General features: G+C 39.7%; 1 protein-coding gene across 5 annotated transcripts; it reads right to left on the bottom strand.

The window, feature by feature from the left end:
- Window positions 1-1,543: 1,543 nt before the first annotated feature.
- Window positions 1,544-14,769, bottom strand: p4ha3 (prolyl 4-hydroxylase, alpha polypeptide III). 5 transcript variants are annotated; one of them, XM_031297608.2, is made up of 14 exons: window positions 14,582-14,763; window positions 13,185-13,560; window positions 11,911-12,065; window positions 11,565-11,788; window positions 9,445-9,594; window positions 9,318-9,369; window positions 8,992-9,155; window positions 7,230-7,406; window positions 4,687-4,751; window positions 4,385-4,544; window positions 4,213-4,275; window positions 3,602-3,670; window positions 2,785-2,881; window positions 1,544-2,216 (listed from the first exon to the last, which is right to left on the bottom strand). In XM_031297608.2, the coding sequence occupies exons 2-14, from the start codon at window positions 13,370-13,372 to the stop codon at window positions 2,146-2,148; spliced, it is 1,635 nt and encodes a 544-aa protein (XP_031153468.1). In that variant the 5' UTR covers window positions 13,373-13,560; window positions 14,582-14,763; the 3' UTR covers window positions 1,544-2,145. The 5 variants fall into 5 exon arrangements, 4 of the variants coding, with proteins under 4 accessions (XP_031153468.1, XP_031153464.1, XP_031153469.1 ...); XM_031297604.2 differs by having other exon boundaries at window positions 7,230-7,409; window positions 14,582-14,692; XM_031297609.2 differs by lacking the exon at window positions 13,185-13,560 and having other exon boundaries at window positions 7,230-7,409; window positions 14,582-14,696.
- Window positions 14,770-14,851: the final 82 nt, after the last annotated feature.

Raw genomic sequence — 14,851 nt, 5'->3', positions numbered from 1 at the left:
GTCTATTTTCCCATCAGATATGCACACAATCACTGATGCTGTAACACGTAATCGACTGGTTCTCAAAACGTTTCACGTTAGGACGGTTCCCAACATGTTAAAAAGTGCAGAATTACTGCATGTACTTGACAATGTGTTGAAGTAGACATATGGTCTAGTCATATGCTTTAGGTAGTTTGGACTATGCGCTTGCAACAAGTCTGTTTGCAGCCATGTTTGTTGTGGTGATCATGGTAACAGTGAGGGCCACTCATAGACAGTATATAAGAAGGGGCCACTCAGAGTGTTTAGGAAGAGTGCAGAATAAAGCCCTTTGAATTCTGGGAAAAGCCAGCTTCAGGTGGACCTGTGAAAACATTACTTAAACCTTTCTGCTTTCCTGGTTGTACTGGTTTATTATGTTTCTGATTTGACTGTACAGAAAACCCATCAAACTGAAAAATATATATCTATGATTTGCATAGGACATAAAATGAATCATTTTCTGCACTGGTAGCTACAGTATGTGTTTCTATAAATAAGCCTAGAGTCGTTGCAAACCTTTTGTTGACAAAAGGGTGTCCATTTTTTTAATTAAATAAACTTGTGGTCTTAGATACTCAGTTTTCTGTCTGAATATACTGTAGCTATAACTGTGTTTTTAATGATATAAATCCTTGCAATGAAACAAATAAGAGCTTCAGAAAAACAGCATTTTGCTTTTCATCAAATCCAAGGGAGAATAATCAAGTCCTGCTGTTTAGTGAGCACACAGGAATGTGCAATATGCATCCAGTATACGTCATGTTCTTATATTTTCTGTCAGTGTTTGCTTGGAGAGCGTGTCTGTTTGTAGCCTATTCCCTTCGGGGAACTGGAAGGAAAATGTTTATTGTGAGCAAGCAGAGGTATTATTCCTCTGTCATACCCTTATTTTTCTCTCTCACAGATCCCTTTATTTAATCTGCAGGTTGCCCCCCAAAGAGATCACATAAAATTGCTTATAGGGTCCAAGCTCATAAGGGGAATTTGAATATTATGTTTTAATACTTCACTCTGTTTTAAGATGAGTTATGATGACCTAATTAGACACATAGATCTGAGATATCTGAGTGGTATGCAGGCAGTGTTGGTTGTGTGAGTTCAGACACAAATTCTGGAGCTGACGTGTTCCCTTGGTGTGCAGAGTGTGATTAATGACGCCCAGCCTCTGAAGCTCAATAAGAGGCTGACAGATCTGGTTCATCTGTTCCAGACAGCCAGTTATTGAAAGAGTCTCCCACAGGCAGCAATGACCACATCGTTCAGTCAGCTGGGAATAAACAGGCACACTCACAATGATGGTTCCTTTGACTCATAGCACCAGTCTGAGCTGCTGTCCTGAGGTGTGAGACAGAATAACCCCAAACAAAATCTCTGTAATATCTGTTTAACTCAGATATTACCTTTAAAGTTATAAACCATTTTTTGCCACTCTGTACAATGCCACATGCTCTGTATCTGCTTGTTCTTCCATGCATTTCATGGAAGCATTATCACATTTAAATTGACTTGAATATTTAAATCCAAAAACAGCATTTTATTTTTTGGCTGCAACATTACATCAAACAGAAATGTCTACACATTGCGCTGTGATTCAGGTACATTAGGTATCTTTGTAAACTTCTGCATCTACAAATTAGAAATACAGTTCTTAGAGTCTGCACAAAGTACAGCTGTGTTGATTTTTAAAGACAGACCCTAGAGTGGGCCCAGTGTAGGAAAAGGGCTGCATCAGTTTTTAAGCAAGCAGGAGAGGCAAATATCCTTGCACAGTTTACTGAAACCAGCACAGTGTGCGAAGGCAGAGGCCTCACTCCATCTGCAGGAACTGGCCAATAAGAGCAAGAGAGCATTTGGCCTCTGGGGGCTGATTGCCCCAGTCCACTTCTACCCCACCTCTCAGCCTTGTGCTATCCATGTCCACTGCAGCACTGTACGCTTCAGGCTCCCTGGGGCCTGGGGCTCCAATCATAGATGCAGGCTGCCCCATAACGGCTCTAACCTCCCCTGCCTGTGTGCTCACTTTCTGGCTTCCTCCTTCTCTCCACCTGCAAGTGTGCCTCTCAATTGTAGAGGCTGGCTCTTGTACTGCAAGGGGCCCAGCTGTCGCTCCACCCCTCTAACTCACTCTTCAGGATTCAGGCTGCAGCGATGGTGGAACTCTTGGCCGTGCTCATGGATCCATTTGTTTGCCACTGGAACATAAAGAAAGATGCAAACTATGTTTTAATATTTTAAAGACAGACAGGGAAAATCTGCATAAATGAAAGTTGCCTTTGCATCTTTTAAATACTAGGATACTTGGCTTCAAGGCATTCACATTAATCTCTGATTATGTATATGATGAATTGCTTTAAACAACATAGCCACCAAATGCTTCTGCAGCTGCTTTGTGATGATTAATATCCTTCGGTTAGTTTAACTGGGTCCCTAAAACACATTTCGGGAGATTGATGGTCTGGGCCAACTGACAGCAGATGTTAAGCTTCCTAGATGAGCGCTCAGTGTCTGAACTGCACTTTGTAAAATTTCTAAATGCATAATGCAGCGCAGATGTTGCCTAGCTCATAGCTCCTGTATGACAGGAAAGCTGAACACTGGAAATGGACCATGATAATGATGCAAAAAAACCTAATCTGTTTAAAAGGGAACAAGGACTCAATCATCAAATCAAACCCTGTGCCTTGCTACTTTCCATATTCACATCCATTTTTGGTTCCTTTAACAGCATCATCACATCATACTGGATCTACTGACTCTTACCCCATTTGTCCCCTATAAGTACAGGGCAGCCAGCATGCAGCGTGTCTGCGTCTCCTTGACCATTTCTATGGAGATTCCACCAGAAAATGGCAGCTTTCTGTGAAATGAAAAACAACATGAATCACGTAAGAAAGTAAGAAACTAAAAAAAGTTGCAACTAACAATTATTATCGATAATTATGACAATTATTTTCTTGGTTAATCTTTTGGTCAATTTTGTTGTACGACAGTCCAAAAGATACTATAATATGAGATACAGAAAAGCTAGAAGTAGAGTAGGTAGGTTTGCCATTTTTGCTTGAAAATTTAGCAAAACAATGAATCAATTATTACAACAGTTAACAATTATCTTTCTGTTAATAGACTAATTCATCTTTAATCTAAATATCCTAGGCAGACCTGGATTTCATGAGTAGTAGTTACACTATTTTATTAGTAATTTGATCTGTTTGTTAGGATCAGTTATTTTCTCTATAAACAGCCAGGAAGTGAGATTTCAATAAAATGAAAGGTGAGGGATTTAAACCCCAGGGATGGCATGGAAACCCTTCCACTGCAGCTCATTTATCAATGAAAATACAGCTTCAACCTCCTCTGAGGCTCAACTATACAATAGCACTATTGTGGTAAAAAAAAATGTTTTTAAATCTCATGGCTGTTGTTGCTATGATCTGACCTTTTAGCATTTTGACAGCTGCGCCAGAGAATGTGAGTGAGGTGCAGAGAGAAGTGAAAATAATCTAGATCGAGGCAAAAAATTACACAAAGACAAAAGAGGCTGCTTTTCGCTTATCTTCTACATTTGCAGAGTGTTTACCTCCACGACGGGAACGCTGAAGTTGGCGTAGATGAAGGCTGTGCACCCACCTGCCTCGACAGAGCTGAGCTGTGGAAAAGGACATTCCTTCAGAGTTGTGTCTTGTGTTTATGTGCTTGTGTTATGAAAAGCCACTCTGTCTGCTGCACTGTTCTCAAAGTCTTGCAAAAAGCCATTCTTTTAGTCACTATCCAATTTTAATCAAATGTTCACATGGGTTGTTCTTAATGATAATAGCAATACTAATATGATGTATAATAATGTTGCAAAACAGCTAAAAAGGCATGTAACAGATTAGTTAGTAAAAATGGCTTTAATAAAAGGAAGATATGGAATATGGAAGAAGGCTGTTCTGGAGTCCAAAGACAAAACATAGAGTTTGATTTAAGTTTGTTGCATGGCAGAACATCCATAAAAGTGTAATTTAAGCACTGAGGTCACATCTAAGCTGAGTTTCTCAGGCACGTTGTTCCAAAGTCTTGCAGCATTCATGGCAAAGGCCTGACCTCTGTGTTTTTAATTTAGACTTTGGAACAGCAGGAACAGGAACCTGCCCAAGGACCTCTGGCTGCTTTCTGGGTCAAACAGGGTCATAAGATGGTTTTACTCACATATATCATAAAGGTTGCCACTCGATTCCCAGTTTTCAGCTTGAACACGGGACTTGAGGGCGACTGGAAAATGTATAACAGTTGATACTGATTAATGTAAGCACAGACAACATGCACAGTCTAGCAATTCCAAGTGTTGGAACGTGTTAAACAAGTCCAACAATCAACTTACTGTAGCATGGTCAAAGTGAGGCTCATAATGGCCACCAATCCCATAATTCACTACTTGGAGGTACTCGCCATATGGATGCTTCACATTCAGACCTGTGAGCATGGAGATCCTCTGGTCCAGCTTCCCTACAGTGGGGTGTGCTGAGCCCTTCAGCCATGCACTAGAAAAATGACATATTGATAAATAGCCACTTAAGAGGCAAAAGTATATCTAACATTATTTGTAAGCTGTTTAGTGTTTTAAGTTTAATTTATAACTACTACAAGTGTTATAAATAACTATTTGTTGTAAGTCATTTGTACCTCTTGCTGATGCGGTACTCTGCCGTTGCTTGTTTCTCTCCAGCTGCCACCACAGATCGTTTCAACTTGTCAGCAAAGACAGAAAACAGCATTTTATGAGTGTGTGATTGTTACAGCAGCCAAGCTTTGATGTCCAGCTGCAGGCCCTGACAAAATGCGAGTAATAGCATGAAAACTCGCTCCAATGACGTATTCGAAAGAAAGACTGAGGGATAGGAGGTTCAGATGACCTTCTTGCCCTGGAGGTATATCAGTTTCATCTTATCTTCACCTTGTCAGCATGCATCTCAAAGTCTCAGTCTGGAAGGGAGTCTCGGAAAGTCTGCCCTTTTTAAAATTAAGCCTCTGTGATTTATTTGGACTGCAGAATCGTCACATTCTGCTTATTTCATTCTGTACATGTTTTCCAGTTTGCAACATGTGCATACACTGGTACGTTTTCTGCAGTAAACTGGTAACACGATATTTCTGATTCATTTTGCAGATCATTCTCCTGATGACTTCCAGGCAACGTATGGCCATCAGAGACATTACATCATTTAACTCTAAAGGACTTACACAAAAGAGGGAAAATGCTAAAAAAAATAAACTTCTTATTTCACACATGAAATTATCATAAAGAAAGCAATACAATGACATATCTGTTAACTCCAAACAACAGTGTGAACCGTGCTCATGCTTAACGAATGCTGCCCACTGATCCAAACTAATACCGTACCCTGGGCCTGTTTTCAATAAACCCACAGGCTGACATAATGATGAAATAAGTACAGGGGTTTCCATCTAAGCAAAGCATGGAAAACTCATTGAACAATGCCAAAACCTCACAGAAACTATAAGGCACAAATTGACTTTGCCCACCAAATATTCCCTAAAGTAAATGAGTCAGCTCTGAGAACCGTGCACTGTTGCTTTCCACTAAATGAGCAGAAACGTGATAGTTGCTTACATATAGATACTGAGGCTCCATGAGTGGACTGTATATCAGTGGAGCCCAGCAGGGTTATTTGGACAGTTTGAGGCGCTGAGCCAAGTTTTTATAGTAATGTATCCTTCATTCCTTTAAGCCTTACTAAATGTTTGAAAGCAGACCAACTCTTCCTCCACAGGGTCTTTCCAAGATCTTTCCAATAAGAGAAGGTTGGCTTCAAACCCAGCAGCCAGCGAGACCCACAGCAGAGCAGATTATCAAGTAATATATGTATGTTTACAAAAAATATATTTTTATAGGCACCTTTACTCTTAATACAATAATAAATAAATATTGATTCAAGGCCTTGTAGCACAATGATGCTCCTTCACTTTAAGCTTATTTTCATTTTCATTGCAACGACAAAGCATAATCAGCTAAATGTACTTAAAGTATCAAAAGAAAAGTGATTATGCATAATGGCCGTATTCAGAGCCGTATACAGTTATATATATATTATATAATTGGATTATTATTCCAGATGCATTGATTTGTAGGCAGCATTTTACTGTTGTAGTTGGTTGATACATACATTGTCCATGTAAAGTACCTCAAAAGTGTCATTACATAACTTGAGTACATGTACTTAATTACTGTCAAACACTGAGATAAAAAGCTTTGTTAACTTTTAAATCATTTAAATCAGGGGTCTTCAACATTTTTTAAGCCAAGGACCCCTTAACTGAGAGAGACGGAGCAGGGTCCCCCTACTACATATATTGTATAAAATGAAGATACATAATAAACTGGGCCTACAATAACATGTAGGGCAGCCTGAAGCTTTTACACATACCTTTTTATGGTGCATACAAAACTAAGCTTTTAAAATAAAAATGTTTTAGTGTGCAAAGTAAATCCTTAAATTTAACATCTGTGGATGGCTACTTTATGGCAACCTTAGCGGTAGGCCATTAGGCCTATCATCAATGTTGTGTAGCCTACATTAAAAACAATATTTTCAGGCTTATTTTTATTTTTTAAACCATAGAACAATAATTTGGTGGCCCCCCTGCAGCAAATCTCTGATTTAAATGCTACACTGTCTCCAAGAAGCCCAAACTCTCAGGGATTAAGTTGAGACAAACAGCACCAACATTAGGGAACATCCTGAAATAACATGGATACCACCAGAGCCAACATCAACAGAGGGTAATTTCCTAGTGGAAAGCCACAAAGACATAATATATCCCAAACAAACAATATGAACAAAGACACATAAAAAACATATCTGGTAATTGTGTCTTAATTGTAGAAGAAATCAGTAAAAAGAAAAAAGAAAAAAAAGATGGGATTCTTCAATGTGAGACTACGGTTCACATGGGAATAGCAAAATGTTGAATTTATTTTTCATGTATTTGTTGATTTCAACAGACTCTTTTGAACTTTTTGTGAGTCCCATGAGAGAAAACATGGGATTACAAAACTATTTGACGACCTAATTGGATAAACTGGATAAACTGCAGTGTTGACTGTAAAAACATGGCTCTATTTCTTAATTCCCAAAAAGCTGATGTGTTGTTGACATGTGTTTTTTTATTTTTTAACTTGCAAGTGATGAGGAAAATGCACTTACTCCTGGCTGGGCGGTCCTCTTGATGTCCTCAGCCTCTGTGTCAGTGATGAAGCTGTGGTACAGGACCACATACGGCCGCAGGCTCAGCACTTCACGTCTCACCGGCAGCAGTAGCAGTCCAGGATTCCCATTGGTGAAGTAGTCACAGAATAGTCTGGGGTTTTCAAAAAGCATTGGCTGCTGGGAGAAATAGGCATCTGAAGTCAATTAACAAGATCAAGACAATAATTCTTTTTCTTTTTCATCTGCAAACAATTACTCTTTGCATTGTTCTCTCTCCACAAAAGCAAATCTGACTTCAGAATAATTCTATTTTTTTATGGACTAGGAAACTCCAATTACAAACTATTGGATAAAGTTTCAAACTTTGTCAAATATTTAGTCAAATATGTGACAAACTATTTGGAGCTGTTTAAAGGCAAATGAAAAACATAAAAAAAGACTTATTTTTGCAGTTATCTTTAGCCAAAACTTCAGTTTAGCAGGTATAATGTTCAGTTCAGTGCATGCTGTTCAGTGCATGCTAGCGTTAACATTTAGCTAAAAGCACCACTAGCATGGCTGTAGACTATTGTCTATGTGATTTAAATAAAGAAATCATCACAAACTGCTCTGGAATAACAAATATAACAACACAAGGAAAAAAATGATTTTCTCAAAGCTTCTTTCTACATGTAAGTTGCTCCCTGGGTTGACATACTGTGAGTCACTGCTGCTTTTCAACATTGGACTACAGATGAAAAATAGCCTTCTGGCTAATTCGGGCATTTTTAACCCATGTATAATCATGTGTTCTATTAATTTGCACTGCCCCCTTCTTAAATTAACTGAATTGAACATAAAATGTACAATGGCATGATGACCAACATATGAAAAATAAGATTTATTGGTATGTCACTGAAGGACTAGACATGCTATTGAAAAAGCTAAATTCAGATGCACATTTGGTTGTTATTATACAATTAAAGCAGCCATATTATGCTCATTTTCAGGTTCATATTGTATTTTAAACACCAGAATAGGTTTACATGGTTTAATTTTCAAAAAACACCATATTTTTGTTGTACTGCAGTGCTCTCTCTCACTGCTGCAGATCCTCTTTTCAGCTGGTCTCTGTTTTAGCTACAGAGTGAGACCTCTTTTCTTCTTCTTCTTCTGTACTATCTTTGATTGCACTGCACATGCCCAGTAGCTCAGATGTAGATCATGTCAGCTAGCTAGCTCCATAGACAGTAAAAGAAAGGCTGTTTCTACAACTTCGGTCAGTTACAAGGCAGGATTAGCTGGGAGACTTCTAAATGAGGGCGCACATGGAAGTAGTTCTTTTGTAGATTATGGTGAACTTGTGTGTGTTGTAGCAGTGCTTTGCTATTGAGAACGAGGTAGCATGCTAGCGTTAGCATGCTAGCGTTAGCATTAGCGTTAGCATGCTAACGCTACGAGCTAATGGTTGCGGTTAGTCTGCTCATTTCGGCTTGTGACGTCACAAGCCGCGCCGATTTGGAACAGCTCACCCAGAGACTGAAGGCAGGACACATTCAGAAACCGTATCTCACTCTAAACAGCATGGATGGATTTTTTTCAAAGTTTGTATGTGTGTGGAAGCACCAGAGACACAAAAGACCACCCCAAATCCCAGAAAAAGTGATTTTTTTCATAATATGGGCACTTTAAGAATGCTCTGGTTGTTGTATTCACTTATCTATGATCCCTTTCAGATATTATCCTTATATACACGTGTTAAGAACGCTGTGATGAATACCTGAGAGCCTTGGGTCTGGCAGAGCCTCTCATAAGTGTCCCTGGTCCTTAAATTATTGGAGGTGGGTCTCCTCAGCCCATTGCCTCTTATTGATATGGGTGGACTCGTACCCAGCAGCTTCTCGTATTTCTCAACATTCTGCAAAACTCTTCCGTTCATTGGATCTGAGAAGAAACGTGTAAATACTGTAGATTATAGGGCATGTTTTTTCATTTTTTTATTACAGTGGAGGCTTCAGTTTAGAGGTGCAAGTTCTTAGAAGTAAAGAGGGTTATAATGCACCACAGACCGGAAAGTAAAGGGACAAGTTAAATGAAAAGAATTACCATGGTTCAGTAACTCCTGAGATAGAGTGAGAGCGTAGGAAATGTTTCCTGTCTGAAACAATAAAAGGAATTTAAGACAAGTGCAATCCACCAATCATCTTCCAAATGTGCATGTGCTTCTACCTACTTTGAAGTGAGAAAAGGCCAGGTGATCCAGAGCATCCTCTAAAGTCCCTTCATTCTCAGGGCTCCACTCGCCTCCTGTTCCCCTGAAGAGACGCACTGACTCCTCCAACCACTGCACAGAGTGGTAGTAATCCTCCTGCTCGTAGGCCACCTGTGTAAAGAAAGACCTGGGTTACAGCCATTCTTTCCAAAGGTGGACCAAGTGTCTGCATGTTGGGCTTTATTCAGGCGTTGAACTGGAGGACCAAATGTCAGCCGGTTCTGGTTCATGTAGGCTTTGGGGTCACAGTGAGCAACAGCAGTCAGTCAGTGTGGGTCATATTAGAGGTAGGAACAAACAACCTATGTGGTAGTCTTGGTTGGAAATATAAATAGTACTACTTTCTCAACCTGGTCTACTGTCAGCATGTCAAGCGAGATTACACCTGTCTGACTTTTTAATCAAGTACATTGTGGATAAAGAAAAGTAAAGAAAACACTGTAGAGTCATGAACAGGGGCTACAGTCTATCTCTTTAACTGCTCTGAATCCCCTTTTGTAGCTGACTTGTCTTGATTAAGTAGGTGCTGACTACAGGCCGGACAGCACCCACAGAAAGAGGGTGACATGTGGCTCCCCCGCATCACAGATTATATCCACAACCCCTGACACAAACAAAAATGCCAGTGTACCATTTATCCCCCAAAAAACACACTCTCAACTAATCACACATACCAACTTATCTACTCTACCACTCACCCAGTTTACAACATTGCACCCCATAATTTGGGAGCTGTTAATCTCTAAAGAACCAATTAATTCTTAAAAATAGTTTAGTATTCTGCAGATCTCAGAATAGCCTGAGGGAAATACCTTTAATCTGCTTTAAAATGCCTCCAAATGAAACTGACAAGCTACAAACGCTTTTTAACAGGAGCGGTTTAAGAGCCATATAAAACCATGTTTTACTGACAACACCCTCAAACTAAGCAACTCTGTTAAAAGATGCTTTTAGATAATCTTAGCCTCAGTACAAGTAAAGGCAAGCTCTCCTCTTTGCTCTGAACGCTTTTGTTGCATGAGATAATGTCTTTTCCACACAAGAGAATGTCTCTCCCACACAGTGCCCTGCCCTTATACATCACCACTGTACATAAACAGTGGAATTTTAGTGGGGAGACCCTTTTCTTCTTCTTTCATACTTGCATAATAGTATCTTCACATGAAACACATTCCCAGGTACGCAATGGAAAGAATTCCACTTTTTCCAGGCTGACTGGCTGGATGCCAACCACACAATGACTGAAAGGTTTGGAATCAAAGTATTTTGCAGACATTTGGAATGGGATGTTAATCAAGGACGGACTTTTTCACAGTAAAATCTTCCAAATATTTTTCAAATTCATTACTCAGATCTGGTTCAGAGAGCAGTACCATATTTAGGGAGACTCCACCAAACTGGGCACTGGAGTCTAATAAAGACAATGCAAATTGCCCAGGTGTTTGGGGATGGTACACTCCAAATGAGGGCAGACACCAATACTCCTTGTCATCCTGAAGAGGAGGTGCCCGCTCTGCATCTATGCATGTTGCCATTTATCACAAGGATACAGTCTTTAGTCCTCAGTGTAATACAACTTATATTATGTGTATGTGTTTATATTTGATATAATGCATTTAGTCAATTTAACTCAGCTAGCCATTTAAGTTTGTGTAGCCTAGACAGATGGGTTACATCTGTTGAAGGAGCTGAGGGAATTACAATTACATTCAACTGGAACAATTGGTACAATTTCATGTGACAAATAAAATGAATTGATTGACTGAATTGATTGATTGCCTTTACATTCATACTCTAACACTTAACTGGTGTATATGCACGCTCATGTTTTAATGATGTGATGTGGGCCATTTTTCTGCAGATTGAGTACTTTGACTTTGGATACTTTTTAGCTTATTATGCTTCTGTTCTTTTACTTAGGTAGGCTTTTGAGGACAGGACTTTTACTTGTAATGGAGTATTTTTAGATTGTGCTATTGGTACTTTTTCCTCAGTAAAGAATCTGATTACATCTTCCACCAAAAGAAAATCAAGTAAAAACAACAGGAGGAAACAATAAAGGAAAATAATGGATTGTGTACCTTTCCAACCAGAAAGCAGTCATCACCAGACAGCGGGACAGACACTGCAGGCAGGTAGATATCAATAGGCTTGCCTTTAGTGACTCTCTGGAAACAACCCCTCACAAGGCTCGCAACTTGGAGAGCATACACATCCTGCAGCCTCATCAGCCCCTTGGCGGCCCCCTGGAGGTCTTCCAGTTTGGGCAGATCGGCCTCTTCCTCCTCATAACTGGACCTGAGGACTGGACAGCAGAGGGCCAAAAGGTGAACTGGGGGGGTTGGGTGGTGACAGCTGAGAAGAGGAGGGGGGTCGGGGGTTAGTTATCACCACCAGATGTGTCTGTAAAGAAGGTAGTGAGCCAACCTTGTGTGTTCTCCAGGGCTTCGTTGCTGTAGACTACATTCAGCCACTCGGAATGCAGCCGCTTGATCAGGGTGAATGCCACCAGCGGGTTGGCCATCGCTGTTGCTGGGCCTTTGTAAAGTTCAGTGTGCAGGTCTGACACTTTGGCATAAAAGCTGTTGGGGGGGGGGGGGGATTGTTGTCATTGAAAAAAGCAGAAAATCATTGAAAAAAGCTCTTCAGACACTCTTTGGCAGAGCAAGGCTTTATTTAGTCCGGTATATTGGTTTAAAAGACTGACCAATTACTACCTTACAAGGCAGACATAGTAAAAACCATTGATTAAAACTGGTACCTTATATAGACGATACACTGGAAAGCTTTCATATATATATATATCATGCAAATCGTATCACTCAAGATGATGACTATCATTGGGCATAAATAAGAGGGCTGTTTATAAAAATGGTTGATAATAGGTCAGGATAATTTAGGTTTTTAGACTTTCTATATGAGGGATTGAAAGCTACATCTGCAAAGTTTACCTCTATTATATCATCATCATGACATATTGTTGAAACAGATGAATAAAGCTGATGCATGACTACACTTTCCAACCTCACACCACAAAAAGCCTCTACAATTAAGCAGCTGTTTCCAATTTCATGGTCAAAAGGGCTCCTGAAGAAAAATACAGGCACAAAAACTGTTGAATCATAATCATAAATTGGGGGAAATGATTTGTTATGTTTCCAACATAAAGAAGGTTTCTGACTGGAAACAAGTCCAGCTGATAAAAACCTTCGTCCTGTAAAGAGGCACCCTAAAACCGAACTTGCACTGTGTTATTCCCATTAGTTTGGACAGTGAAGTCAAATATCTTAAGCTGGTAATCAGACATGAACCAATAATGTCATCAGGTGACATGTTTTGCTTTGGTGGGCTCATGTAATTTTTGTATAATTTCATCCAAATGAGGTTTATTTAAATGCAGGATTCCCAGCTGTGGGTCTGAAAATGTGACCATATCCTAGTTAAACCCCCACATGTGCTCTTATCATGTGCAAACACTTGTTCCATTATTACTCACTGTCTGTGGGGGGGCTACAGGATTTGTCACAGTCTTGTCACTTTACTATTAAGAGAGACTTTTCTTGAACTAAGAAAGAGCTGTGAACAAGTCTTTAAATTCTTCACAGACAGTTCAGATTTTGTCAGGATTTTGCACCCACAAATCTCTGAGGGAATCAATGAATAGTGTAGGCTAACTCCATGTCCTCACGCATGCCACTCACCGCTTGATGTCCTCCAGTCTCTCAAACTCGTGGTCGATATAAATTCTCAAGTAATCGATCAGCTTCCGTTCAACACTGATCGCCTGCTTCACGTTCAGCAGCGACGTGTACATTTCCCCTAAAGACACGGGAATCACAGCTACAGTCAGGAGACTCCAGCTGAAGCAAACACACGTGAGATACTTCATCTCCAGCGCAGATAATAAACGTATTGCTTCTCTTGTGGAGTAGCTTCAGTGAGTGGGCTCCTCTCGCACTGCCCGGAACCTACAGACGATCCTCAGGATTTACAAGAGTGCCTCTAAATTCCTCACGGGGGTCTCCCTCATCTGCTCTGACATCAGCTTTCTCCTTCTGTGTGGGACTGACCTGCAGCCTGAATTCAGTCAGGACAATTAGTTTCTCATTACAGCACAGCATTTTATTTGTGCGATTAATAACAGGAATACATCAAACTATATGGAGTCGGATCCAGCGCCAGTTTGTGCAGGCTGGTTCTGATTAAACGAGCTAAACATTTAGTTTGAGCTTTGATTCATGCAAATAAATGATGGAAATTGATTAAACCAGGATGTAATCTATTCACCTATTTCATTTAACTATTTTCTATTGCTTTAAAGTGGCCGATTAGGGCAAGTAATTTGCTCAATGACAAAAGAAGTTTAATGCATTATATAGGTAATGGGTTTGGAGTCAGTGTGACACCTGCTGGTGAATGCCCTGTATAACAACCAAACTGCCATTTTAACGCTGCACAATTTCAGTGACTTTATTGTAGTGCTGAATCTTAGAAAAATATAGGCTATATATTATTAAAATATTATTATTGTTATTATTATTATAATGTGATGCCATGTGTAGCCAATGCAAGGGATTTACAAGTGATCACTTTACTGTAATATTTTCCACCAAAACAAACTCTCATCATTCCTCATATCATTTCATAATTCACTAAGTGATATGTATGCACAACAATGCACAACAAAGTTCATTATGTGGTCTTTTACTCTTATACACTGGTAGGTGCAAATATAAAATCAGTACATAAAAGATTGATACATAGGCCTACACAAATGACCTATTCACAGGTAAAATTTGCACTCTGTATTTCTTATAATTCTGATATTAATATGACAGTATTACCTCCATACAACAAGTATATAAAAAACACAAGACCTGTAACATCATCTTCATCACTTTTGACCAGTATCAAACATGGTAACTACAAGTTGCATGCATGCATTCAACAACACCGGGGAACAGTTTGGGCATTCACAAGCAGTATCAGTGTAGTGATCTATAATAATCTGCAAGCTTTTTTGTGATTTTAGGCTAATAAATATGTGTTATACAGTCTAAACACAGTGGATTACAGAAAGCTGGAAGCATTAGCCTACCTGCTGCAACCCAGTCACACAGTTAATCATAAACCCTGCATGATCAGCGCTGCATGCTTATTGAGACAATGAGAGGTTATATTCCAGAAGCAGCTGCCAGACATTATGTAAGATACCTTAAATTCACTCACTCAATTGAGAAATCTTCATTGATGCTGCTGGCACAGAAATACGGTCACTGCCTGGTTTATGTTTAACAGCAGTAGTGACAGTGTGTTCTGCAGGTCTGATAGTGCTGACTGGAACTCCAAAAAAAGGATTGAATGGTTT

Source organism: Sander lucioperca, chromosome 5 (assembly GCF_008315115.2).
Source record: "Sander lucioperca isolate FBNREF2018 chromosome 5, SLUC_FBN_1.2, whole genome shotgun sequence".
Taxonomy (NCBI): Eukaryota; Metazoa; Chordata; class Actinopteri; order Perciformes; family Percidae; genus Sander; species Sander lucioperca.
Note: the sequence above shows the minus strand (reverse complement) of the source record. Positions and strands in the feature narration are given on the sequence as shown.

What these genes read in the sequence shown, in the direction of transcription:
- p4ha3 (XM_031297604.2), bottom strand. Translation starts at nt 13,372, where the DNA reads ATGAAGTATCTCACGTGTGTTTGCTTCAGCTGGAGTCTCCTGACTGTA. An exon ending in ACTGCTTTCTGGTTGGAAAG is followed by an intron (nt 9,595 to 11,564) that starts GTACACAATCCA and finishes TTCTTTACACAG; the next exon opens with GTGGCCTACGAGCAGGAGGA. An exon ending in TGGCAACCTTTATGATATAT is followed by an intron (nt 3,671 to 4,212) that starts GTGAGTAAAACC and finishes CCTTTTCCACAG; the next exon opens with CTCAGCTCTGTCGAGGCAGG.